This window comes from Anopheles aquasalis, chromosome 2, assembly GCF_943734665.1.
Source record: "Anopheles aquasalis chromosome 2, idAnoAquaMG_Q_19, whole genome shotgun sequence".
Lineage (NCBI taxonomy): Eukaryota > Metazoa > Arthropoda > Insecta > Diptera > Culicidae > Anopheles > Anopheles aquasalis.
Window position 1 is genome coordinate 37366660 of NC_064877.1, and position 27341 is coordinate 37394000.

Here is a 27341-nt window from a genome sequence, read left to right on the forward strand (position 1 = left end):
TAAAAGATGCACCTTTCAAACAAAAATACCTGCATTAAAATAGCGCCAACAGAAACTTTCCTATGGAAAACCCCTGTTCACGACAGAACATGTAGGTTGATGGTAAAAAATTTCCACCAACTGTACATTATTGATCTATTTTGTTGATGGAAGAACTCTGATCCTGAGATAAGGAAGGATGAAAATACATTTCAATTCAAGGAACTGAAGCGAAAATTTACGTTGACTCACATAAATAAGCATAGCGGTCTCGTAGCTACAGCAAGCAGAACGGTTGAATCAAACTCTTGCAACAAGAGATTTATGCTTCTAGGAGAGTGAAGAAGTTGAAGCTTGTATTTAAATAACAAATTTTACTTACGTGATCAACCTTTACTCGATTTCCAAACACCATCAAGGACAAAAGGATGTTCAACAAGTTACATGAAGCAACACAACATTACAGTCCGCTGCGGTTGCACCAGTTCGTTTGAGAATTGTTAACTAAACGTCCACTCTTCTGATCCGTTGCAGGAAGAGCGTTTAACAGTATGCTTCGCAAGTGGGCAAGTGCTGGAAATTGATTGAGGCTGTTGCATGTGTGGCCTGTGTGTATAGTCTGTATCACGCACCGCGGTACCATCCTCACGCGCTCTGTCATCTGCGGTCATGATCCGGTATCAAGAATTAGCGAATTGAAATTGGAACACAGAGCAGCCGCCATTTGCATGTCGTCTGGCGACGTGCCACAACACAAAAGACACCGGACTGCTGGAGATTGCTGGAATTGGACCTTCATTCCACAGACGGACAGGCGGATAGTCCGGGCGTATGTTTCAGTTATCCGCCAAGCGAAGATAAATTAATTTATTCAAGAGCACCCATCCAGCATCACCTCCAACGTCGTTCTCGCCGTCGAAGGAAGGGTCAATCCTGGTATCACCAACCCGTCAGGGGAGTCATCGGAGCAAGGACAGCACGAGGATTCGAGGAAGTGCCTCACTCGGGATCGCTCACTCGCTCGCGTACGGACACCGCACCGACGCCCGAAGGACTTTCAATGACCCCGGGGCCCTGTTGGGGTCGCGCGACTCGCTAGCCACGACGATGATGTCGGAAGGCAGCGAGACGCAAATTATGCCGCATAGAAGGTCAGGGAAGTGAGAATGGCCTGGCCGACAACATCAACAACAACAACAACAACAACAACAGCAGCAGCAGCAGCAGCGGCAACGACATGAAATGATCATCTAGATGACGACCGGCATCATGGCCTGCTAAGTAGAAGAGAAAAAAAACTGGTCTGGAGCACATGTTGCCACACGCTGGCTTGGGTTTGCGGCGTATCGATCTGAGACCTGTTCTCCGATCCATATCGTTTAGGTGCTGATGCAGGTCCGGTGGAGGTGTGGAGGTTAGAGTGCAAAACCCGGACGGCTGCCGGTCAAACCCGTCGCCGTCGTCGACGTCGACGTTGTTGTTGTCCCGCCGAAATCTGTCGGATGTCGCCGAATTAGCATTTGTCTTCCACTTGTAGCAACACACCGACAACGACACACGGTGCCAAGGAATCAATACAGTTCTCTGGAACTACGTATTTGTCCTGCAGTGTGCGAGTGATTGGGATATGCGTTTTGTGTGCGTTTCGCACCCCGGCCGATGGCCGCCAGGCATCGACTGACCAGGCGATACGGAAATCACTTATGCTAATAAGTTTTAATGGCCAGACCAGGTCAGGTATCCGGTTCTGGTCACTACCTGCCCCGTGGGGCAGGATCGAGGATGGACGCATACCGAACGAACGACCCGGCACACGGTCTGCATATCATGACCTCAGGCGTGGTGGCGTATCAAGTGCACTCCGCTCCGTGGCTAATCTGCTGTCAAACCGCGGAACAGGAGCGAAACAATACCAGGGAACGCTCGTTCGCTCGCTCGCTCGCTGTTGACTCCACCAGAGAAGGCCACCGGGTGTGATACGCGGCGCGGTCCAATACGCGGAACTAATGGAGACGGTTGCGGTGTCGCGCTTGAAAACCAAACAACTGGCCACTGGACAGTCGCAGTGAACGCGAACACTCCGAGCTGATGATATCGGATGATGATGATGATCCCGCGTGACGGTCAAACGATTGAGTGAGGGATTAGCATTCGCTGACTGCGCCCGGCCCCAGTCTGGCCAGTAAATAGCCGACGACGATGATTGATGGATGCGCGAATCGAACGAGTTGTCGGGCGGACTCTAAAATGGCCGCTTGGTGGCCGGGTGCTTTCTTTCATTCTGTTTTTGTTCTTCCACCCCCTCCCCTTGGTTGGTCGGTGAAACGGTGGCCATTTGTCGTTGGCGTTCCTATCGTCACCACGGACACCATTTGCTGCCGTCTTTCGTGGCCTTTGTTCTGCTTTGACACGAGCTTTGACAGCGTGCAGTGCCCGAGGGCTTCAAGTGGTGTTGCTACCGTTGCTGTTGTTGTTGTTGCTGCTGCTGCTGCTGCTGCTGCCGTGCTCCAGATTCGTGCAGCCGGTATGAAGACATCGGACATCGCACCAAATCGACTCGATTATCGATCGACAGTCGGCCGTGTTGACACCGTGACGTAGTCTCAACCATCATCACCATCATCATCAACATCATGTGGTTAGCCTAGCGCGCAAAAGGGAGAGGGAGAGAAGGGAAGAGAGAGAGCGAGTCACCGGACAAGACAGAATGGTCCCCGGTAGTACGTACGGACCGGTTCCAAATCGCGGACACAACACAGGCGCGCGCTCGGTGGCACGCCCGGTTGACCGAGATTGGCTCCGGCGTCGGCTCTCTGCGTGTGTGTCGTAATGTCTTCCGTGCTGCCACGATCACGGTGCGGCTGCTGCTGCTGCTGGTCCGTTGGGACCGCCATGAACGCCACGACAAGAGAGAAAAAAACCAGAGTAACAAGTCAGTCCGCAGGGTTGTCCGTCAGTCGAGGAGGGAGGTGTAAAATAATAATCGAACGAGGTGAGAATGAAGCGCTGCAGGCCATCTGGAGCGTTGTGGACTCCGGGATGGATGGATGGATGGCTGGATGGCCGGAGATGGTGATGTTTGACCTTGCTCGGTTGCTCGGTTGCTCTCGATTTCAAATTGCAGGCTCCCTCCATTTCAAGATTACCGACTCGTGACAGCGAGACTGGCAGCCTGGCTGCCTGCCTGTATGTGTGCTTACCTTGCCTTCGGGGTTCCAGAGGAAATCAGAGTCATCCGTTGCCGTTGCCGCCGGTCTTGCGGTCCGAAGGTCTCGTCCAAAGTGACGTTTCAGTTTACCAGCCCCCGCGGTGGTGGGGGGAGGGATGAAATTACAGCGATCCGGTGCGATCGAGTTTCTAGTCCATTTCACCACCCCAAACCCTCGCCACCCGGGATGTTTTTCCGGCCACCGGGGCCACCATCCAAGCGCCAAGAGGAATAATTGAGCTGGAAGCTGGAAAGTTCATCGCCAGTGACCGAATGCGCCGCGTGTGGCACTTTTTTTCTTGTTGTTATTGTCACCACCCCACCCTTGGGCGAGGATCGCGACCACCACCGCCACATGCTTCTCCTCCTCTGCAATGGCCTCGCACATTCCACAGCGAGCGATGTCGAGTGTTTTCGCGCCGTTTCACTCTGGCCACCGTACCGGTGTGGCGTGTCGGTGGCCGCGTTGTGATGGGGATTTCGGAATGCAAAGAGTAATCATTGCATAAGTGGGCGAATGATCAGCCCCGGAGTCCCCTTGAGAGAGCGCGAGATCCGGCGCTCCAGCAGCACTGGCCACCGTTCGCGTGTGTTCGAGGAAAGAAACCAAAATTTACATTTCTCCATTCGCCACGGTGTCGCGTCCGGCGCCATGCGGTTGGTGGCGAGCGAGGGAACTCCGCGGTCAAATAGGGAAAAGCTTCCAGTTGCAGTCAGTCCACTCGAATGCTGCCATTGCTGCTGCCACTGGTGGGGTAATTGGTATTAGTTCGTAATCAATTAACGCGCGAACCAGAAGTACGTAATTCCTTACTTCTGGTGATCGCTTATTGTTTCTACTGGTAACCACCCGTTTGCGCTTGGTCGGCCAATAGCTAGCACAGCGAGAAAGGGTCTCCAACGACGCCATTGCTCTCTGGTGTGGTACTGTCAGGAAGCCAATCTCGGCGTCCAAACGGACCTCGAACCAGACCAGACCAACGAGTGACTTATCGCTGGTGCTGCTGCTGCTGTCGCTTGCTAGCTGGTAGAATGGAGTGCGGGCGCCACCACCATACCGTGAAGTGAATGAGGAAACTCATTCCAAACGAAAGGGCACGTTGGCGGCCTCACTGGCTGCCCGTTGCTGTGTGGCGTGAAATGATGGAATGAGCGCGATAGCTCAGCGAACGAACTCGCAGCAAGCGATGGAAAGTACGTAAAGTGAGGTTAAACGCCCAATCAAGCTAACGGTGCGGAACGCCAATTATCACATTAATATGAACGAAAAGCGGGAAAAGACTTTAGGGGGGGGGGGGGGGGTGATCTTTGCATTATTATTATTACATTATTAGCTACTGATACTGTCGCATTCAAAGTTGGAAATTATTTACTAAAATTTATTAATCACAAAACCGATTAATGGCGTCCTAGATTGGTGTGCGTATAAAGTAAGAGAAACTGTCATTGTGGACCGTTGTCAACGCGCGACGCGGTGCATGACGTGACGCGATTGCCTGATTGATGCATATAAGCCACCGGACAGCACGGGAAGCCCAATCTGCCTTCCATCAGGTGACTGCACTCGACTGCAGGCCAGCTCCAGCTAACCATTTGTCACGGTATCGACGGAATGTGTATGTGCGGGCACCTTCCAAATGGGCTTACGTACGTACGTGGCCGGTACGTGGCCGGCCGTGCATTGTATAACATTTAGATGCGTTCCCCCCCTCCCCCCACCCTCGAGGGCCACGCCAAAGCGAATGCTTTTCGGTTCACTAGCTCTCCCCACAAACACCCGACCGAGACAACATTCTTTCCTAATGATGAAAGCACCATCGCATCGCCGATGCCGATGCCGATGACGATGCCGATGTTGAAAACCTTCCCTCGCGGTAACCACACACTCGCTGAACTGCGACTGACTCGTCTTCAACAACATCAGCAACAACAACAACAACATTCACCCACTTTTGCTTCCCGGTAAACGAACCGTCGATGGGAGTATCGCGGCATAAATCAGGCAGACACGCCAGACCAGGTCCCTTCTCTTCGGGGCGAGACGCACGCACACCCGAAGTCCATTCGACGCATTCTATTCTTAAACACCTCGTTTTATTGGCCAACCGATTTATGGTCCCTGCATGCCGGGCCGTGTGAAATGGCCGCAGGTAGAACGCGTAATGCGAGAAATGCTCCGGCCCAATGCAAATTCACTCAGTCCGCTGGGCGCAGAGGACGTTCACCTTTCGTGATGATCGTGGTCATCGTATGCGGTAACCGGTGGCCACTCTGGTGGCGCACGATGCCGGAATATCAATGCAACGTGCGCGCAGCGAGATTTGAATGCGTCGACGGCGACGACGATGACTACCGAGAATTGTATAATATCGTCGCGTCCACAATCCTCAAATGCACCGGTGACCGGTGTTGGCCCGCAAACTAGAGTGCCCCCCCAGGCTTGATCGAGTGCCCTAACGGAACCACATCCTGTCGTTGGTCGCTGATCGCTGGAATCGTCTTCAACCGGGGGTTCGTGTCTTACCGATTGAAGTCTTTCGATCGAGCAGTAGCTCAGTCGTGCGATAAGCTTGCGATGATGGGACCATCAATCTACGTGGCAGACTTGTGAGGGTGACTTATTGAGGACGTTCGACACGCCCGGGCCCAGACAATGGCCACCGTGGCTCACGATCATCACGATCATTTCCGTCGTAACGTGGTGCGCGTTGGGGCTGTTGGCCTACATCCGTGTGGTCCATTCCCGTGGGATAGCCTCCCACTTTCGTAACGTAACTGTCCTGCCCTGACTGTGGGCTCCATTGCGGGGCACGGCCCTTCCGCAAACTGACTTCGGATGTTGGATGGCGAATTGTTTCGTTTTTTCGCACCGCGTGGCACACTTCCTTCATTCCTGGCGCACATTTTGAGCATCTCGGTTGGTCTCGCTCGATCAAAAACGGGTTTTTCGCGCGGTTTGGTTGCCATCCTTCTCCTGAGACTCCTCCTGGACGTCTTACGTTTTATTTGTTTTGTGCGCTTGACTTCTGGCGGGAATCGTGTAACCCTCGGGGTTCCACTTTTTTTTTCCACGTTCCTTTTGGGTTTCGCGGCCGTCGGTTTTGTTTTTTTTGGGCCGTTCCTTGGGACCGCCCATCGTACGCACCCAGAGCGGTACGCACGCAGCTGATTATCTAACCATCGGCATCGCAGCAACCAACGGCAGTCACGTTGGCGCCCGCCTTCTACGATCCCGAGTTTCGATTCGATCGAGTGAGCGAGCGAACGATGGCCATGATGACCGTCCCGTTTGTCCGCCTGTTCGTCATCATCTCGTTCGATGAAAGTGAAATCTCCCGTCCGGACTGCGAACCCAGGCAGCAGCGATGCCAACGATGGGCGTCGTCGCCTTCGACGTCGCCGTTCAATCCCATTATGCTGCATTATGTCAAACAATGTGAACGAACTGGCGGTACCGCCTGTGGCTACGTCGCACGAAAGGCAGCACCGGGAGTAGCAGCAAGCGAGCGAACGAACCGATTGCATGCCGTCAGCGGAACCTATGGCGTGCCTCTGGCGCTCGATGCGAGTGCCAATGCACTCCAACACCCACTGATGCGGATGATGATGGGGATGATGATGATGATGGGGATGATGGAGGTGTACGGAGGTGGCCACTGACTGTGGTTTTGGTCCCTTTCCGCCCCGCAATCGTGGCGTGGATTTCTGCGAGCTCATTTTGCATAGATTTGATAATTGCGGTTGCACTCGGAGGGGCGCACACCGCCGGGACCACCGACATCCACTTCCTGTCGCTCTGTCTATGTGTATGTTGTTGCTGTTGCTGCTGCTGTGAAGTGAGCAACGTGGCTCACAGTCGAGTAGGTGCTAAATCATGCTGACACTACGGAGTGCTGGACCAATGGCCAATGTCTCATGATGTCCGGCACACCGCTGCGCGAATGCTGGAGGCGGGGAGGTCCCTTTCAGCAATTCCACTGGTAGCACTGGCCACCACCGCCTCACCCAGCAACACCCTAAAGTGGCAAAAAGCCACGGGAGCACGTGATGGCGACGAGGAAAGACCAAACCGAACCCTTTCACCTGCTCCACCTTCCGGGAGGAGGAGAGCCAGGAGAGAAGGGTTTGTGACGATTGGCGTTTTGGTGGTGGCGTGGCGTGGAACCCGGCGGTGGTGATAACGGTGCCTGGGGCCGGTTCAATTGCTGTTACGTCGTCTTATCGTTGTGCGGGAAAGGCGTTGGCGGTCCTTTCATCGCCGTTGAGACGCCACATTGTCCTGATTACATCATTCGGCCCCACTCGACCCAGGGCCGGCACTGGCCGCCTGGAGTCCTGATCCCGTTCCTGTTGCAAACGATCGGCCAGCTGCGCACCAGTTGCTGGCCAGCATCCGATCCGAGACGTTCCAGCGACAAGGCGCAAAAGCCTTGACCTCAAAACGAGTTGGCTCTCGGATGATTATGATCTGGTTTGGTGGCAGAACGAGAAGAATATGCAGATAAAGGGGCACGGTGTGAGCAGCATAATTCACCAAACAAACACCACCCATCACGTGGTCTGCTTGTTTTTTGGATTATCATAATTTTCTCTTCAATAAAACCACAATTTACGTGGCGGAATCGGGTTGCGTCCTGGTTCGCCCGCTCGCTCCGATCACGTTTGATAATTAGCGACCGGTAACCGTTCATTTGGTTTATAGTTTTGTTACATAAAAAAGAAGAAACTTGATCGTGATCTCGATGAAAGTGCACGGTGTGGTAGTAAACGTATGAGCAAAAGTTGTTGACTTTTTAAAGGGGCTAATTTGAGGGGAAACTGGATTGCGAACTGGGCCACAAAATGTTACCGTTACTGTATGGCAACATTTAGTTACAGTTTTCTGTATTTTTGAATTTTATTAATCCAGCATGTAATGAGGACTCAAGACAATTCGACACTTTATGCTGAGGAAGATAATCTCCTCGAGGAGCTTGCTGAAGAGAAACAGCAACTCTATATGGCGAATTTAGAACCAGTATTAACGTCTCTAAAACTTGGACACTGTCCAGAAATGATCCTTGTTGGAGAGAAGGATTTTCAGAAGGGTATTTAATGCAGTGGATGAATATGGACAATTGAGAAGCTACTAGAACGTGGAATTATACTCATAGTATGATGATCTCCATGTTCCACCAATAGCAGACAACAATCCTGCTTGTAATGACCTCTTTTACCTCAGGTAGATGACCAGCGAGAGAGAGAGGGAGAGCATGGTAGGACCCAATTGGGCGTATCGATATTGATTCCGAAAGCATTGAACTGGCGAACTGAAGGACAAAGGCGCTCAAAAACAATCGCTAAAGAATCTGCAAATGCGAAAGATCATGCTCCTCAGGTTGTAGCGCCACATAAGTAAGGTAAATAAAGACACTAAATGCCTTCCATTGCGATCAATTTCAACATTCCTTCAATGAGCTACTCTACTGCACGTCAAGTCCAAGAGCGGCTTTACACACTCACCAGCCCCCGCTAGCGAAGTCGAAGGACAGCGAAAGAGGTCTCTAAGCTCAGGATTCCATTCCACCATGTAAGCAAATTCAAATTCCGCGAACGTGTTGTTCTATTTTTAGTGCTCAGCCAACATCATGACCGATGACGACAACGGTAGCCTTCATAACGGAACCACGAGCCCTTACCGTCACTTCCCGTTAGAGCGCGTCGATTTGAATACCAGCGATGGCGATGGCGATGGCGATGACGATTTCAACGGAGATGCAAGGACGCATAGTGCGCAAGCTAATTTATGTAACCTGAGCGATGCTGGCCGGAGCGATCGCATTGTTTCATAATGTTCACACTTCCTCCTGGACCCTGGTCGCTGGTGGCTGGATTGACGGCGTCAGACAGAAGGTCATCCGTTGCCGAGGCGGAAATGATGCGAATCGGATCCGTGCGCAACCATCAAGATCAAGAGCTTGCCAGTGCTTGACCGCGATCACCAATTTCACGATCGACGATGCCACGGAGTGTATGTGTATTTGTGAGTGTGCTTTTCCTGCCTAATTTCTAATTATTGCCACTACTGCCGAGCTGCCGAGCCGTCCACTGGCGTCAGATTGTTCACCTTTTGCATGCTGGACCGGTGGGGGGAAAGGGACACCGACACCGATGACGGTGTCTTTCGCCTTGATTACCCCCCTCCTTCAACTCGTCGTCGTCGTCGTCGGTTGTCAAACGATCGTTTTGTAAAGATCGGAGCGGAGGGCACCGGCCAGGAACTGGCGCACTATTTAGCGTCAGGGATAATTGTGTTTCGCGCGAACAAGGGCAGATGAAGAAGAGGTCCGAGAAGAAAGGGACCCCCGCACGACCATCACCCGTCTCCTCCCTGGAGCGAACTCAAACAACCGTTTGACTACCAGCGCCCGACGATCGAGAAGGATCGGACGCCTTTTTCTCCCACCGTGAAAACGCTCGATAGAACGATCGCAGCGACGCGTGGCCTGGTGGTGGTGGCGCAGGTGGTGAAGTGGAGGAGGAAGCCTCCTTGTCCTCCTGCTTCCTCCTGCTTCCTTCTCCTTCTGCTTCTGCTGCAACACGGCGACACATTGCGGTACCGACGACGATCGGGCTTTTACACCGCGCAACGCGATCCGATCTCCTTCTGTCGAACTTCGAAACATGCCCTCCCCCTTTCCACTCTTTCCCCTTTAGTGGGGGAGCCCGGCCACGTCCCAGAAGGCTGGCATGGCATGCTGGTGGAGCACGAAGCCGCCCAAGCCGCTCAAGCGGTTGCGATCGTTCGGACGTATGAATGTGTGCGCCCGTCTTGTTGTGGGGGGACGACGACGACGACGATGACGACGTACGATCGGTCTCGGTTCGGCTCGCGGGCCCAAGAAGACGGGGCGTGCGAGCGAGCGTGGCGTGCCCGTTCGCGCGAAGAACCGAAGAAACCGACCGGCGCTCCACCACCACAACCACCTGCCCGCCGCGGTGAGGTATAAAAACCGATTGTAAAATGGCCTTTTAATACAGTTTTGCTGGAAGTTGCACTGCGTACGGATCGTTGCCCGGATTTTTGTGGCCGATTGTTTGCCGTTCCTTTTGGATTAGACTTTGGGATTCAGTTCAGTGTGCAGTGGGTGGTGTGGCTTGCAGAAAAAGAAGAAGAGCGGATTCCGAATTGTGTTGTGTGCCGGAGCAACAGCAGCAGCAGTAGTGTTGTCCCGTGAAAACCACCGTTTACGCGTGTGATCAAGAACGTTTAGCGCACTAGCAAAGGACTCCATCTACAGTCAAGCAAAATGAAGTATAGCATAGTGTTCGTGGTTGCACTCTTCGGAGCTGGTACGTACTCCTATCGGAGGGTGGGTTTTTGGCTAGCAAATAACATAAGGCATAATGTGACTCCAGCGCGGGAACACATTCCACCGCTCGCTTCGCGTTGCATTCTGCGTGAGCAAGATGAAACCGACAACCGACCGGAGAAGGAGCTGCAGCAGCGTATCGGAGACTGTGTGCGGAGCGAGGCATTCATGGAGGTGTTTGAGAGTGAAACAGATAGAGGAAGGAGCCACGATCGATCGGTTGATCGTGGGTGCTCCACCTACACTCACTACTCACTTCTCCTCCTCATCCTCCTCCTCCTCCTTCACGCCATCGCTCGCTCACTTCGATTGCATACTTTCGCTTTCGCCTGCGGCAACGATCGTGTGCTGATCTCGAGCGGCCACATATGCGCAGCGCGATCGTTTGTGGTTCTTGAGCGAACGAGCCCGGCTCCGTCTCCGTCTCCGTCTCCGTATCCGTCTCGGTCCCTGGCTTCCATTTCGATTTCGCTTTCGTTTCGAACTGGTTTTTGGTCTTGGCGTCAGCCAGCCACCACACCGCCGGTGATCTCGTTGTTGCGTTGCGTTGCGTTGCGCTCGTTCGCTCGCTGTTGGTTGTTGCGTTGTCGTTTCCTCGCTTCTCGAAATATGAGTCGAGGTCAGCCGGTTTTTTTTCGAAGCGATCGTAGGCTTGCGCAGAGGAAGGGTCCCTGGCTAGCGGCGCCCTGGCCGATTCTGGCCACGTTGCGCCAACGCGATGCGATGGAAATGGAAATTTATTCAAAAACGAGATTTCGTTGGCCACCTCGCTGGCTGGTTGGGCGTGGTAGGTGCACGAGAACGCGAACCTGTGAGCTCATGTTACGATGCCGTGTGCGCCTGGTTGGCTCTGTATGTATGTGGTTGGTTGACAGGAGGAGAAGGATTCCAAGAGAGCTTTTTGGGTCGAAGAGTCTGTGTTCCAAGCCACAGGCACTTCGATGCACTCGGCATGGAATTGGGGTGTGGGAGAGAGAGGAGCAGAGTGAGGAATTTGATCCAAATTGGTCACTTTGGAAATCACATCGACTGGTTGTCCTTGAATGAGCGGACCAGCCCGTGGTGGAGACTTCAGCAACTTCTTATCGACAAACGTCCCTTCACCGACCGTTTACCGACGTAATTACCGTTTTGGAGGGCGTTGGCGTCGTCGTCGTCGTCGTTGTTAAATGGATTCTCTTGATTCACCGATTTGAACCACAACAATGGGCCATACGATGACATTGTTGGATGCGATTCCACGAGACAAGATGGATGCAGCCGGCGAAGCCGCAGCTGTCATTAGCTGTTGAGCTTAGCCGGCCCCCGACCTGGGGGGTGGCTTAGCGCCCGGATTGAATACCTCGCTCGATTGGCCCGCTCGACAGATTGGAGGAGCTGATTGATGTTTGTTGTACCCAGCCACCCAGCGGTCGCTACTCGACACTCCTTCCCGACGCCGGTGCTTCCGTGCAAAATCCGTAGCAAATCCTTCGCAATTCAGCTACAGCGTTGGCTACAACCGGGTGAATGGAGTAAAGGTCCTCCAAGAGATACGTTCAATTACACTAATTACTCGCCACGTTTGCCAGCCGGAGGAGCGTGAATCGCGGATGCCATGTCCACGTTTCTTGAGGAGCAGCGCCCACCTCCGCGAGGGACGGTGGTTATCTTCTGGCGCTGGTGGTGATGCCACGGATGAATTAATTAAATTACACTCACAAACACCTAGCAAACACTTTGCGACGCGTTCCGGGGTTGCCTGAAATGTGTGTCTGAGTCCCTGGAGAGTGGATCATCGGGGGCGCGCATTCCAACATGTCCTACGCTCGCTAATTAATCATTGTGCAGCATACGATTGCCGTAACAATCGATCCAGAAGGTCCTGCCACGGCTTGTTGTGACGTCAAGCCTTTTCTACGCAGTTCCAACTCACGGAACACGGAATGGCATTCCCTCCGAGGTAAATGAGATTATCGCCAGTCTGTCTGAAGTTCACTTCCTCGAATCAACAACAAAAAAACGGATCCTTTCCGCCACACTCCCCGCAGAAGCTGTCGTCTGTCACATCGACCGCGACGAATGGCGATCGATCCACCGGCTGGCCGGGCCGGCTGAAGGCATTTTTGGCTTTCTCCTCTCCATCTTCAGCGGCCATCCGTCACCGACCGACAGTTTGACGATGATGTCTTCCCGTTAGATAATCGCTCAATTAGTATTCCACCGGCATCGGGGGCCCCTTTCTGCACTCCGGCGATATTAAAATCGTGCCCGTCCGTGAAAGCAAAATGGCGGCGACATGCCAGCTATGCGCTTTTTAGTGCCTTCAGGCCCACGGGCCGTTTCGGTTTACGACGGACCAACCGGCACCGGGTACACCGTCGGCCAAGGAGCGCATTCCGCTCACGTCCGCTCAAACTCGTGTGACGCGAATCCATCAAACACAGACACACACGCCGGGAGTCGTAAGTCGCCGGGCGAGAATTGTCCAGAACGCACAAGAAAAGCGAAGAGAGTGAAGAAGAAAAAGAAGTGTCGTTGTCCGGTCCCGGTCAAGAGTATTGTGAGGGGCGCGACGGCCACAGGTCGTGACGGATTCGATCGAGGAGTTCATTGACAGCCCGCTACGATTTCCTTTCGTGGGCCGAAGCGTGACCAAATTAGTTAATTTGAAGAACGTCTTCGTACCTCCCCCGCAGGCGTGCATCGATCGTTGCGCGAACCGTGGAGCTGGAGCTTGAAGTAGACGGTTGTAAACGGTTGACAATCATGGCACAATCAATCCAAGTGGCCACTGCTCCGACGACACGCTTCGGCGCACCGATCTTCTCCTCCACCTGACATTGAACTGCTCCAGCGGCCAATCGCCCCCCCCGGCTGTGGGCGCCTGTTGTTTTTTGGAACCGAATTCCTCTCGTTTCTGAGTTGCGCCTCTTCGAGGAGACCTCGGTGACCTTCTTCTTCCAAGTGCCGTGTTGTCGCCATCGCAACGCAACGCGGCAATGAGGCCGTACCGAAGGGATAATGGCACCGCAGTCCCTTTCGATTCTCGGTGCTCCAGTTCAGCCCACCGAGAGGATGGTCCTCCCCGTCACTCGGGGACGGCTCGATAGTGAGCGGCCTGTTCGAGACTGGCTCCACACTGGCGGGGGGGGGGGGGGGGGAGGCCTAAAGGAAGTTGTGAAAGTGGAGCAACGCGGCGGTTCGGAGCGATCGAGGACAACTATTACCATCACCAATTACCGGTCGAAGCGGGGGGACCTCTATTCACGCCAACAATCTCCACCACCACCACCACCACCAACGGCAGCACCGGTCTGCGCCATATTCAGGGAGTCGTGGCCTCGAACGTGGCCACGGCGCATCATCAACTGGATCTGGAGCAGAGCGGTGCTGCGCGCTGCAAGTTTGTTGTCGCCATGCGTCAACCAAAGGGTGTCCGCGGTGCCCCGTCGCAAACAGGTTGACCTTCATTGACGGTGGTTGCGGCTGGTGACGATCTTCGATCTTCGATTAGAAAGTAAGGCCACTCGGCCACGCGCGCTAGCTAGCTGTGCGACAGTCCTCCGTACACCGAACATACCGTTACTACTGACTACGGCGCGGAGAGGGCGACGGAAGCGCACTAATTGTGCCTGCAAGACGTGTGCGCGCTGGCGCTCGCGCAATGATTCGCGCTTGCGCGTGTTTCAGTGGCCACTCGCTAGCGCTATGCGGATACGAACTCCATCTCCTCCTCCTCCCCTGGCGTTGTCGTTTACGACAATCTCTCTCTCTCTCTCTCTCTCCCTGTCTCTGCTGCTGAACTTGGCCCAGAAACTTGGCGCTATCACGGCTCGGATCGCGATCGTAGCTTTCGAAAACAAATGCGTCCGCTTCAGCTTATCGTGGAGGGCGTGCCACGATGTTATTCAAATCCAGTGTCCATTCCATTTCATCATCCGGCTCAACGACGCGGTGACGGACAAAAACCCTTACGGCTACCTTAACGTAGCTGGCCGCTGGTGCGCGCTCGGTGACATAATCCGGCGATTGTGTCACCGCGCTGGATACCGCGCGACACCCTTCAGCCCGGGGGAACCCGGGAGCAAGGGAACCGAGCCTTATCTTCGACCAGCAAGCCAGCACACTGCCAGCAGTGCCAGGCGAGGCCACTGGACTGGTTTTGGGGCCTTTTTGGTGCCTGTTTGGTGCCTGTTTGGTGTGCCCCAACACATGCGACGATGGCATGGAGCCAGATGAGGAGAAGAAGGTGGTTGCGCAATCCCAATTCGATCTTCGATAATCATGCTGCCGATGCTGCTGCGCCCGGTCGACCATTCCTGGCCAACTGGTTCCTAGTGCTGCTGTAGCTGCTGCTGCTGTTGTTGTTGCTGTTGTTTGTTCGAAATATTTCGCAATTCATTAACATCATCGAGTCAGTCCATCCATCCGATCAGTCCACCGGTGGGGGAGCGAAAGTGGAAAACCAACAACACGGAAGACACACACTCGATCGGGATCATTGGTCTGTTGCGTGGCCTGTTGCTGCTGCTGCTGCACCACCTACGATCCGATCCGATCCGTGGCCCTGATCCGGATGCTTGTCGGTCTCGTTCACTCCTTGACGCTTTGACGCCTCGACGCTCGAGATCGTGATCGTGGTGATGGTGGTGGTGACTTTCACTTTTACTCACCACACAACAGACACACCAGCATCCACCACCCGGTCCAGCGACGACAATAGGCCGCTCTCTGTGGTCCGGTTCGGTCCGGCAGGCTTCGATGCTTTGGCCTTTGGTGTGCACGCTTTTCCGGGAATGGCCGCCGCAATGGTGCACACCTTTGTGGCAAAAGGTGAACCAGATCATCGGGATTGATTTCCTGTCTCTTGGCAAAACCGTCAGACCGTAATCGGGAACCTGAACCTCACGGCGAGCAAACGCGAACACTAATAGACCCTGAGTCGCTGAGTGAGTTCCCCCGGGGAGGTGAGGGGAGAGTTGTAACCAGACCTTTGGCCTTCACATTCCGGCCCCAACGTTGACGATGGCGTCTTGGCAGAATATGTTGCAAACCGCCGCCCGTTGCTGGTGCTGTTGTTTGTTGGCTTATTTATGTGTTAATTAAATTCTATTATCCATTAACGCCCTCCCGGTTTCCTCGGACGGCACTGGACGCAACCGCAGCCATTACATAACCTCACATACGGTGTCGGGAGAGATGCGAGAGGCCCCGCTGGACTTTGGATGCACATTGTTCGCGAGGTACCGGGCGTCTGGTTAGAGCCTGCCTGGCCGAGGGACGTGAGGATTCGCACAAATCGTAAAGTAGCGATTGAAATGTCACGCATAAATATTCCCCTCCCTCGCTTCTCGATAAGCGACGTCCTGGATGCAGTCGGCAGTCGTGATGTGCGCTGCATTGTCAATGATGGAGTCAGCCGCTGCCAGGTTGCAGCTAGGCCAGTTCAAAGGCCATAGACCTCCGGTGTGGAGTGCAGATGTCACATTGTTCGGACGGACTGGCGTTCGGCGTTGTAATGCGCGAGCGAGAATTGAATTTGAAATCCTCTTCCTCCTCCTCCTGCTTCAGGTGTTTTCAGTTCCGAAAAGATGGAAGCATCCTATTAAGGAGTCACGCACTCTCTCTCTCTCTTCTGTATCGTTGTCAGGGCAGGAGGAGCGGGCAGATAACATGCTATTTATGCTGGTATGCATTGAACCTTGCCAGCAAAACGGCCCGGGGCTGTGTTTCTCGAGCACGATCGAGTAGCTCACCGGATAAAGGGTTTGTTGCTCCCCTTCACCCAACGAGCCCCGTTTTTCCACCGAAAAAACCGTTTTGGTCGTGCAAACAATCGTTTAAAATCAAATCTACTCCCGCGTGGTACTAACATCAACATGCCGACGCCGTGGCGTAGGCCGGGTACATACACAGCCGAAAGGCATCCATCGTTTGGTCCCATCCTCTTCGCCAAGCGGTCTTATCTGACAGGTTATCTCTCTCTAGCTCTCTCGGTGTCGTGTGCGACCGTGTGTTGTTATCCTTGGCGAACGGAAACGCATCACCGATCAGCGAAAGATAATAAACGGTTATTACCAAACTTGCTGCATGTTTTTTTTTCGATTCGTTTCGATTCGGCATTCGATGTCGTCGTCGTCGTCGTCGTAGTCGTCGTTGGGTGGGAAAAAGGGAAAACTCATTCCTCCTCCTTCTCCTCCTGCTCCGTTGTAAGAAAGGACCTCACAGCAGACGCTCACCTTTGCAAAATGTTAGCAAACAGTTTCTTACAATCCACTCATGATGTCGTAAAAATGGGGCCCGCGCTCGTTCGCTCGCGAACCCGGCGTTTGCCTGCGGGAACACCGCAACCCCTCTGTTCCTTCTCCCCCTCTCCCTCAAACTTCCACCCCTCACAGCAGTTGATGGCATTTGCGGATAACAATGGAGATAATCAAGCGAGACGATGACGACGACGACGGTCTTATCGCGCGCCATTCCGCGATATGCTCTCGCCCTTTGTTCGTTTATGTACGACAATCGCTGGGCTTCGCCACGACTCGTGAGGAAAAGGATTGGCCAAAGAAAGGCAGGGTTAGACGACCGTGGGAGCTGATCCGTTTCGTTCCGTTCCGTTTCGGGCGCTCGCATAATTGCGATTCCTGCTGGTTCCGGAAGTGTACATAAAGGGGGCCGATGGGATGCAATAAGATCTAATCAGCAGCAGCAGCAGCAGCAGCAGCAGTGGCGTTTTGGGATTTGTTTACGCAGCCCGAAAAGGGAAGAAAAGCTGAAAAGCTTCTCACCCGCGCGCCCTCTTCCCATCGTGCTGCTCTGGCATCATCATTACAGGTCGAGCTCGTTACCGCAGCATATCGGGCGCTGGCGTGACTTATGGTGTTTGTGAGCCCCATCCCCTGCCCCTTAATCCCCTTGATTTGCCTTTTCACTTTCGATTTGACGGGGGATGTTTTTTTGCAAACGAAATTTGCAACAACGCAAAGAAATGATTTCACTTTGCATCGCGAGCGTGGTCACGATCAACCAAATTGGCGTTTGCTGATGGTTTTCCTGCTGGAGCCTGACATTACGGAGGAAGCGGACAATTACCAGCGTTCATGGTCAGCACTGGGAGTCCAATGACACGATTCGAGGCGAGATCGAGATGCGATCGTGCATCGCGCTCGTTCGTTCGTTCGTGTTGCTGCTGCGAAACTTAATTACCACTCGATCGCAGCGTGATGAAAACGAAATCGGAGTGGTTCGATGAACTCTCCAGGCAGATCGAGCCGGAACACGGCCGTGATCGTGCTCCGGAAATCCGCCCGCGGAGGTCGCCTTTCAAATCCACCCGCGCCGTCACCGTCGGCTGGATGGTGAAAATGGAAGAAAGCTCCTTCACCATCTCTTCCTAGCACGCTTTCCCCTAGTTTTTTCCAACCGAAGCATCAGAAATGCATCAGTGACGCCACTCGTCGTGACGTCCGGGCAAATGAGTCTCTCCATCCTAAGCGACGAGCCACGGTCTAATTAAAACCCTTTTTTTTCCACGAATCCACGAGCTAGCGCCAGTAATGGCGCCTCAAGCGTGTTTACCAAGCATATTGAAAGGGCCATTTATGAGAGAGAGAGAGCAAGAGCGTTCGAGTGATCGAATCTAACCCACGGGATGGTCCACTAACCACACAAGTGGCCACACCATACCACACCAAATATGTCACCTGGCGTGACGTGGCGCTTATTCAACCACACCGCAAAGGTTTTAATGAGCTGGCGCGAGCTGACGCTGGTCGTCCCGTTTTTGGGCCGATCTGGTTCACATTTCGGCGAAGCAGGCCAAGCGGCGAGCCATTATGTCACCTCCGTGGAGTGGTTGCGTGGTGATGGTTGCTAGATCGGCGAGAGATCTAGATTCAACAGCAGTCGCGAGTGCAGTGAGACTGCACATAACCTCCAAATACCTCCCAGCCAGCATCTTTAAGGCCGCATGAAGCTTGAATTCGATCGATTTCCCCCTGGCCGGTGGCCACTCATCGACCATCCGATCCGATGGGCGCCGATGTGCGTTGCGAGGCATAAATTAAAGATCATACCGAGGCGATAAAAATAATGGCAATTACCGATGTAATTACTATCAGCGTCACAGCACAGCGAGATTTACGAGCCGCTGATGGGTTCCCGGCACGATTTATGGACCCCGCAGCCACAACACCAAACACACAACACCAAGCGCACAACGGTGCGTCCTGGGGACAATAAGCCGAGTGCGGGGGCCCCCTGGAACACTTGCCCGGTTTTGTGGTTTTTGGTTAGATTTCCTCCGTCTCCGGTCCGGGTCTCCGGTCCGGGTTTGCAGGTGTTCGGTTTTTGGGTGAATTTATGATTCCGGCTTTCCCACCCACGGTCACTTGGGCTCGCGAGCCACAATCAACCGGATGCAGTGACCACCACACCATCCCGCCCCCCCCCCCCCCTCCCGGTCCACCGCCAGTTCTCTAAGGTTCTGTTCGACTCATTGCGATCTGAGGTTGGTTGTCAACTTTTAATCTTCTCGCGCGCGCACCAAGCCACGAGTGTCGAGTGATGAGTTCATTAATCATCCGGGGGACGGTGCCCGGTGGTTGACGAAATGTACACGACCGTCCAGCTACCAGTGCATCCACTGGTGGGGGGTGAAGGGGAGGACAAAAAAGAGTCCGGCTTCTCGTGCGCAATATTTCACCTGGAGCTGGTGAGAAGATTACGGGATCTGGACGGTTTTCAGTTTTTTGCTCCCCCCAAATCGTTGGTGGGGTTTCTTGGGTGTTTTTGCCACACCACCACGCTGGTCACCGCAAAAACCCGAACCCGGGGGACAATGCCGACAACAAAACGAAAGGAACCGGGGGAGGGGGATCCATGTGGATCTGCTGCACACTGCTTGCCCATTTCTTACGGTCACCCATTTTGGATTAATTTTTAACAGAGAACCAACAGGAAAAAAAAACGCGTGGAATAAAAAAGAACCCGAACCCCGAAGGCGAAGATGGAATGCTTTGTGGCCTGAGTGATGAAACTATGGAATGAAAATGGACCCCTCGCCCACCCATTGGTTGGGGGGGGGGGGGGGGGGGAGTGGTGCAAAGAAACTTCCAAATCCGACAGGTCACAAATCATTCACCTGATCACACAGCCGCCGTCGCCCGTTGCCGCCGCTTGGAACGAAACGATCCATCATCACGAGGCCCCCCCGGGGGTGGGGTGGGGTGAGGGAGTGAAGTTGTGAGGGGTCACCGTGTTTCGGGCCTAAGAGGGTATGGATCCACCAGGTGGCCGGTCGTTGGGTTTGGGTTTTTTTGAGAAATGACACCCAATCATCGTCACCGCACGGCACCATCCGCCAAAAAAGGGTGGAAAAGAGGGTGTAGAGAGGGTGGGGGGTGGAGGTCTTCGTGCACACTAACGCTACCATCCATCAGCCCCAGCAACGCCAGCCAGCAATGCCAGTTTTCATTCAAATTTGGACGCTCGTCACCATGTCCGGGAAGGGCCTGTAGGGTGGCGATAGCGTGCCCACACCCCCACCACGGATATGGCTTGAAACCAATTCCAATTACAGGGGTGGAGAAAAAAAGAAAAATAAAAAAAATCGCATGACGCCACTCTAATCCTTTTTCGTTTTTTTCTCGTTTCTTTTCCGATTGTTCCAAAATGTTCCAGCCGTGGCCCAGGAAAGCTTCAAGTGCCCGGACGATTTCGGCTTCTACCCGCATCAGAGCTCCTGCGACAAGTACTGGAAGTGTGACAACAACGTGGCCGAGCTGAAGACCTGCGGCAACGGGCTGGCGTTCGATGCGACCGACTCCAAGTACCTGACGGAGAACTGCGACTACCTGCACAACGTCGACTGCGGTGACCGCACCCAGCTAGGTAATTATTCCGCCATACATACATTCCAGACCCCGCACCACCACCCCCTTTTGCCGGAGGGGGGGGGGGGTGATTATTTGTTTAGGAGCGCGATCGGAGGCATCGGAGCTGTGGTCGGTGCGGTCAGCACGATCCGCTCCAAAGCTCGACCCTCGGGCTAATTATGGCACTGGCCGCACCTGGCCTGTCACCAGCGAACACTGACACGTGTCCTGTATGTGTGCGCACACACCACATTATTGGATGCTCCGCAAGTGACCAGTGGCCACCGTGGCACAATCGCAATGAGCTACCGGCCGGTAGAGCTCCGCGCGGTGGTTTTAGCGCGACAGAAATCCCAATCCGCAGCTTCCAGCTTCCTCCGAAAACCAATCCAACCAACCAACGACACCCCACCTCGTGCTTCCCCAAAAAGCGGAAGTAAATCCTTCGTTCAGCTCGCGCTCTCCGCTGTCGGCTCTCGGCGCTAATCGCTCGCATCCGTTCGCACGCCTTCGCCTCGCTGTGGCCGTGGCAGAAATGCAATAAATTTGATTTCAAAATTATATTAAATTTTTCCCACCCAGCCCCATTCGTTCACCGACATTTCCCACAATCCGCCGGGTGCTTGGTGCTAGCAAAAGCTGATTAAAGAGCAGCTCCCGGTGGCGTGTGGCGGCCATGATGGTCGCCGTACGGGCTACTCCCCGGGGTCGCGCTGGGCCCCGGCGTGCCCAATGTGATGCTCTAACAATTAATTAAACATCTATAAATTTGTCCATTACACGTGATTTAATCGGAGGAACGGAGACCGGGCAGCAGTCCCTTAGCCATCGGAGCTCGGTGGACGCATTTGGAATGTTTTCATTAGTTCGTTTGCCCGGGATGCCCGGGATCGAAGCCTGCTGCGTTCCTTCATCGTCGCAGCAGGCTGTGGGGAATTGTTTTTCGAGGCACTGGGATGCCTGGCATGCGATTTACGGAGAAGAGACCACAAAAGCAGCGATGCAGAAATGTTGGATTGGATCGCTAGATAGAAGCATCATTAGCAGCATCATCATCATCATCAGTGTTATCAGCAGTAGCGAAGTGAAGAAAAATCTTGGCACTGATTGATGCAAACGTAATGGTGGAAATGGGCTTCCATCGGACTGCATCTGACAGATGATGTTAATGACGATTGTCACTTTGATTGATGCGATTCGGATAAGCCACTGATAAGGTCACGCAGCATCATATCTGCAGGATTTCATTGTATTCGTTGGATTGCGAATAAAACTTCTCACTTTAACCATTCCCCCCACCTCGTTTTGTTTCCTCAACTTCTAACAGAACCTCCGATCTCCACGTCCCACTGCGAGCGTCTGTACGGTATCTTCCCGGATGCGGCCAAGTGCGACGTGTTCTGGAACTGCTGGAACGGTGAGGCTTCCCGCTACCAGTGCTCGCCCGGACTCGCCTACGATCGTGATGCGCGCGTCTGCATGTGGGCCGACCAGGTGCCAGAGTGCCGGAACGAAGGTAAGGTTTTGACGACGATGTTTGTTCTTCCTGCTGCATCACTAATACTCGTCCATTCGATCGTGCCCCCTTGTAGAGGTAGCCAATGGATTCACCTGCCCCGCCGCCGGTGAGATCTCCAATGCTGGTTCGTTCTCGCGACATGCCCACCCGGAGGATTGCCGCAAGTACTACATCTGTCTGGAGGGAGTCGCGCGCGAGTACGGTTGCCCGATTGGTACGGTCTTCAAGATCGGTGACGCCGACGGTACCGGTAACTGCGAGGATCCCGAGGACGTTCCCGGATGGTAAGCATTCCCGCTGTCTAGCTAAATCTTCCCAACTATCCACCGCCCCCCCCCCCCCCCCCTTTCCCCGCATTGGTGGCTTACCTTTGGCCTGTTTTGGGACGCTTTCCTGTTTTGGTTTTGTTGCTTAATGCCCCCCTTACCTCTCTTCCTGTGTGTGCGTGTTTCTTCCGTGTGTGTCTGTTTGTTCACTAATTTGGTTCTTTTGAAATTATTTGGAGAAATCATCTAACTCGTAACTGAGTCGCCTTCGGTCTGGGGTGAGACTTTCGGTATCCTTCCCCCGGGGAGCAAATGTAGACGGCAGACGGCAGAACCCTCGTCGAGTACCAACCCCGTACACTCCATCTCGTTGTCTGCAGTTGAAAGAGAAGGATCAGGATATCGGAAGGCTTGATCTTCCAGACGAAGCATAACATCAAACGGAAACGGCTGACTTGTCTGGCCGCAGAAACCACTCCGAGTCACTTGTCTAGTTCTCCCCTGCCTAAATATCAATCGAAAAAGACTAAACGTCTACCAACCGCACACCCGAACACACACAAAGCAGGCATATCCTACCCCTTTCGAGGCCACTTGCCGGAATAAATCCGCTCGAAATCAAAAGCGGAATTGTACGACGTAAAAGACACTTCCCTTCACAATGGCAGCAGAAGCCGAGGACCCTGGAGTCCTCGAAGCAACTCGAAAACACTCTTCGCTCCACGCTTCTCCACGTCCTCGCCTCCAATCCCCTTCGCACTCGCTCATGTTTGAGTGAATAATATTCTTAATTTCGTTTGTTCTGTTTTTCGCTAACCATCATCTAATCTTCCAACCCCCGTTTTACTACACCCCTTCCGCCCAACAGCGAAGATTACTACGGTGATTTGGACTTGAAGAGCATCCGCAAGAGTGAGCTGCTCGCCGGTCTGGCCGTCCAGAACGGTGGTGCGCCCGCCAAAGCTATCACTAAGTCCAACCGTCCGGCACCGAAGGACAGTAACTAGGGCATCTCGGGCTCGAAGAACAGTGAAGAAAGTGGAGGGGGAGTAGACAGTAGAAGAAATCAGGGGGGGAACAGAGAGGGGACGGTAGACCACCGTCGAGCGAGAACCCGTTAGGATACGGCAGTAGTAGATAGCAAAACACTCAACTGAGACGCTACAGAGGAAGACCAAACGAGAAAAGACAGAGAAAAGGCGAGAGAGAAAGAGAGAGAGAGAGAGAGAGCAGGGCTGGGATGTATGTGTGGTGTGTATGTGTGAAGAAAGGGCAAAGAATACTTTTAAAATGGCTACTTTACAACCCCATCAACGAGCTACTAGATACTGGATAGGACTTTGGGGTGAAGACCCTGGCGCAATATCGCAATATCCCGGACGAATCTCAAGCCAACGGGAGCCGGCGAGGGAATTCGAACAAATAACTCACAAACCCCCCCCCCCCCCCCTCTTCCCCCTCCCAACCCCCGCAGTCGTGAGACCATCAGCGCCTAATCAATGGGATCGCAGAAGATTGACGTCGTCGGTCAAAGGCGGGGCTGTGCAGTCGCAGGGAAACAGATAAGGCGAAGCCTACTACCACTTTTCCTCCTCCTCCTTCCTTTGAGTGACCACAATATCTGGTGGTGGCGGTGGCAGCGACAGGAGGCGATGCGTTATTGGCTTAACGGGGGAACGTATCACTTGGCCTTGGCCCATACCTTACCCCATATCAAACGGTCCTTTCTTTCATGCTGTGGTGGAATGGGACGAAGAACAGGAAGGTTCCTGGGGCACCGAGAGAGAGAGAGAGAAAGAGAGAAAGAGCTGGAAGAAAAATGAAGAAGAAAATGGCATAAAAAACAACCCCTTGATGCTTGATGAGTGATAAGGATTCAAAAGTGTAACGGCCCCCGGGGGTGGTCCAGGATCCATCCCGGTAATCCTTTAGGTTCCGTTTTTTTCTGTTTTATTTGGATCTCCTCAACTCAACCAACTCAACGCCTACATCCTCACAGCCAAACTCAACAGACTTCCGTTGAGTGTGGCTCGTGGTTCATTTGTGTGCGATTTGTATGCCCCCTTCCCTGCCCATGCTTTTGTCTCTTCTTGAGCTACTTTGAGCTACTTCGGTGCGGGCCTTGGACCTTCGCCCCAACACACCCCCGTTTTGTTGCTCCCGACCTGCCGCACCCGAGGATTAGTGACTCTCCCGGACTTATTAACTTATTTATTTTACAAACGCCCTTTACCCCTTATACCCGGCCATGTTTGCGATGTTTTGCGGCGAGCTGGCCGAACTGCCTCTCTATCATCTCTATCCATCTGTCATCCATCTGTTGATGTCTTGCTTGCCGGGGGTCCGAGCAACAGCCCAGTCCCCCGATTTTTCCTTCTTTTTTCTTTCTCAACCCGAAAGCATGAAAATACTCAATAAACTCTCATTCGTTTGCCACGGGGCTGAGGGCAAACAGCGACCCGCAAACAGTCGTCGCCCGGTTAGCCGTCGTCGGTCGGTCTTTCATCCTCGATAGTAGTCTGATAGTAGTCTTATCTAGCCTGTGAAGTAGAGCAGCGATACCTAGAACACCGCCACCGAAACAAAAGAGAGAGAGAGAACAGAACGGAACAGAACAATGTTAGGAAACTCGAGAGTTGAAGTTGAAACGCGCGAAAGGAGAGAAAAAAAGGAAATAATAAAAAAAAATCTTTAAAACCTTTACAACACGCCCCGAACTGTCCATGTTTCTTCACTTCGCTATACTTTCCAACCAACCAACCAACCAACCAACCAACCAACCAACCAACCATTCAACCATCATCATTCGCTCACTCACTCTGGTGACTGTTGACTTTCTACTGTTCTTATCCTTCCCCGTGTGTGCGTGCGTGCGGGTGGTTGAGTTTAACCGGAAACGGACGGTGGTACTGTTTGCAGCAACAGCAGAGATGTACATCTCTCTGGTACATCTTCATCTTCGCTGGGATGCGTTCTGACTCTAACTGATGGTACTAATGGGTCGTGTACACCGGAAACTGTTGTTGGCGCGTGTGTGTTTGGTTGTTCTCTAACTGTTTATAGCACTCGGTACTCACTTAACATTACTTTCCTCCACCAACAAAATAAACGATGACAAATGGACGGACGGATGTGGTGGTGTCGTTTTTAACTAAGTTTACTACCGACCCATCTCCCATTATCACAAAAAACATCAACCTCCTTCCACCTTCTTCTTATTGCGTGATCATTGTGGTATGGTGAGAAGTAATACCTCAACAAACAAATAGACAAAAAAACCATCCTTCCTTCGTCTGATGCCAGTTACTACTACTTGGTGCAAGTGGACGCTGTGCTCAGTCGATCGACGGCGGATGGAGTTTTAAAGCAAAGCATTAACTCGAACCACTTTCCTTCTCCCCCATTTGCAGCGAGGACTATTATGGCGATCAGGACATCAAGGCCCTTCAGAAGAAAGGCTACTAATTTTAGTCACTAGCGTAAGCGAACCCTTCGATGTAAGTTATTTTCTGTGAGCCGTGCGGAGCCCTTCCCCCTTTCTAACACAATAAAGAAAAACAATCCAGAAACCAATCAATAGAACGTAGTATTTATTTTTTGTGGAACGAACGGGATGGGAGAGAAGCATAAACGTTATCGGCGTGTGTATTATGTGTTTGCATTCATTCTTTGTGGATGTACTTCAATAATCTGCGCTGAGAGAATGCCTTATCACTTTGCATGTGATCCTGTTCATGTTGCTTAAGCAGAAGGTGAGCTAACGAGACTGTTTTTTTAACCCTCGGTTGGGCACCCGGCGTTTACCCCTTCGTTGGGCACCCGGGTACCCGGGTACCCCACTTATGCGCATTGCATTGTTATGTTCTTGTATCATCGTTTGTATCAGTTTTATGATAAAAATGGTGTTCTAGAACTAATTTCAGAGTCTTCGGAACGTATTTTTGTTTAAAAATCACAACAAAATCCAATAAAAACAATAAAAATAATGAACAGAATGCATTGATACCCCTTCGTACGGTCATTCTCTACCGCGTACGTCGTAAAGCAAGCAATAAAATCGTAAAGTGATCGAATTTTCCAGCAAATATGTCATTGAAATTATTGATTTCTTCGAATAAATCAGTTTTGAATTGTCATAAGGCACTTTTGAGTCATAAACAATTGAGTTAATTGGGCACAATTTAGCTATGAGATCAGACCAGTTGCTACATGGTGCGTTCAGAAAGTAATGAGAATTGATTTTTCTGACAAAACGGTTTGAGATAACGTGTTTAATTTTTTACGATAAGGTAGAGGAAGGTTTTAGCTATCAATCGCACTTTAGTTCGTTCGGGTATGACCAACTGAAACAAAATGGGACGATTTTTCGTAAACCATGTTTTTAGTTGATATAACACCGTAGAAGGGGACATTATATGGACCATTGGTCTGGCGCGGATCATCCGGACCTACAGAAAACCATTCCGTTGGTGCCAGTAATTCATCAAGTCCTCATACATTTCTGTTTGCGTGCTCTGTGCGGATGATCCGCGCCAGGAAGAAGGTGCGAATGATCCGCGCCAGACCAATGGTCCATAGAAAGGGGGCGTTCTACGATGTTACATCAATTAAAAACATGGTTCACGAAAAATCGTCCCATTTTCTTTCAGATTGTCTTAGCCGAATGAAATAAAGTGCGTTGAATAGCTAAATGCTGCCGCTACGTTGACGTAAAAAATTCAATACCTTATCTCAAACCGTTTAGTCAGGAAAAATCCAGTCTCATTACTTTCTGAACGCACCATGTATATTGGTCCCTGTGGTCTACGAAAATGCCGCCTAAACCCTTTTTGATGAAGATTAGTGTATAATTTACTCATATGTTAAGAAAATTACACTATAAGAACCATTTTTAATCAGTCTGAGAAAAAATATATAATTTAAATTGCACATAAAAGGTTTCAAAATATGTTGATTATTTTTCTCCTATTGCTCGTTGAAAAGCTCAAACGTAATGAAATTTTCATCAAAATATTGTAGTTTACCTAATTAACAATTGATAAACACGTCAACATGGATAAATGTTGATAAAAAGAGTTGTTTTGTGTTTATAAACATAGCCCATGTGCATAGCCAACGTATGGGGTACCCGGGTACCCGGGTGCCACTGGGCGGGTGTTAATT

General features: G+C 52.3%; 1 protein-coding gene across 2 annotated transcripts; it reads left to right on the forward strand.

Annotated features, from left to right (window-relative positions):
• Positions 1-10217: 10217 nt before the first annotated feature.
• LOC126581085 (protein obstructor-E) lies at positions 10218-25751 on the forward strand. Of its 2 annotated transcripts, none has more exons than XM_050244523.1 (5): positions 10218-10519; positions 20200-20409; positions 21721-21909; positions 21986-22196; positions 25589-25751. In XM_050244523.1, the coding sequence occupies exons 1-5, from the start codon at positions 10477-10479 to the stop codon at positions 25641-25643; spliced, it is 708 nt and encodes a 235-aa protein (XP_050100480.1). In that variant the 5' UTR covers positions 10218-10476; the 3' UTR covers positions 25644-25751. The 2 variants fall into 2 exon arrangements, with proteins under 2 accessions (XP_050100480.1, XP_050100479.1); XM_050244522.1 differs by lacking the exon at positions 25589-25751 and adding an exon at positions 23047-25475.
• The last annotated feature ends 1590 nt before the right edge of the window (positions 25752-27341 follow it).

Bases quoted from the DNA above. Each gene is read 5' to 3' on its own strand.
- LOC126581085 (XM_050244522.1), top strand. From the start codon at position 10,477: ATGAAGTATAGCATAGTGTTCGTGGTTGCACTCTTCGGAGCTG. The intron at 10,520-20,199 runs GTACGTACTCCT...AAAATGTTCCAG, and splicing joins GGTTGCACTCTTCGGAGCTG to CCGTGGCCCAGGAAAGCTTC. The intron at 21,910-21,985 runs GTAAGGTTTTGA...GCCCCCTTGTAG, and splicing joins GCCAGAGTGCCGGAACGAAG to AGGTAGCCAATGGATTCACC.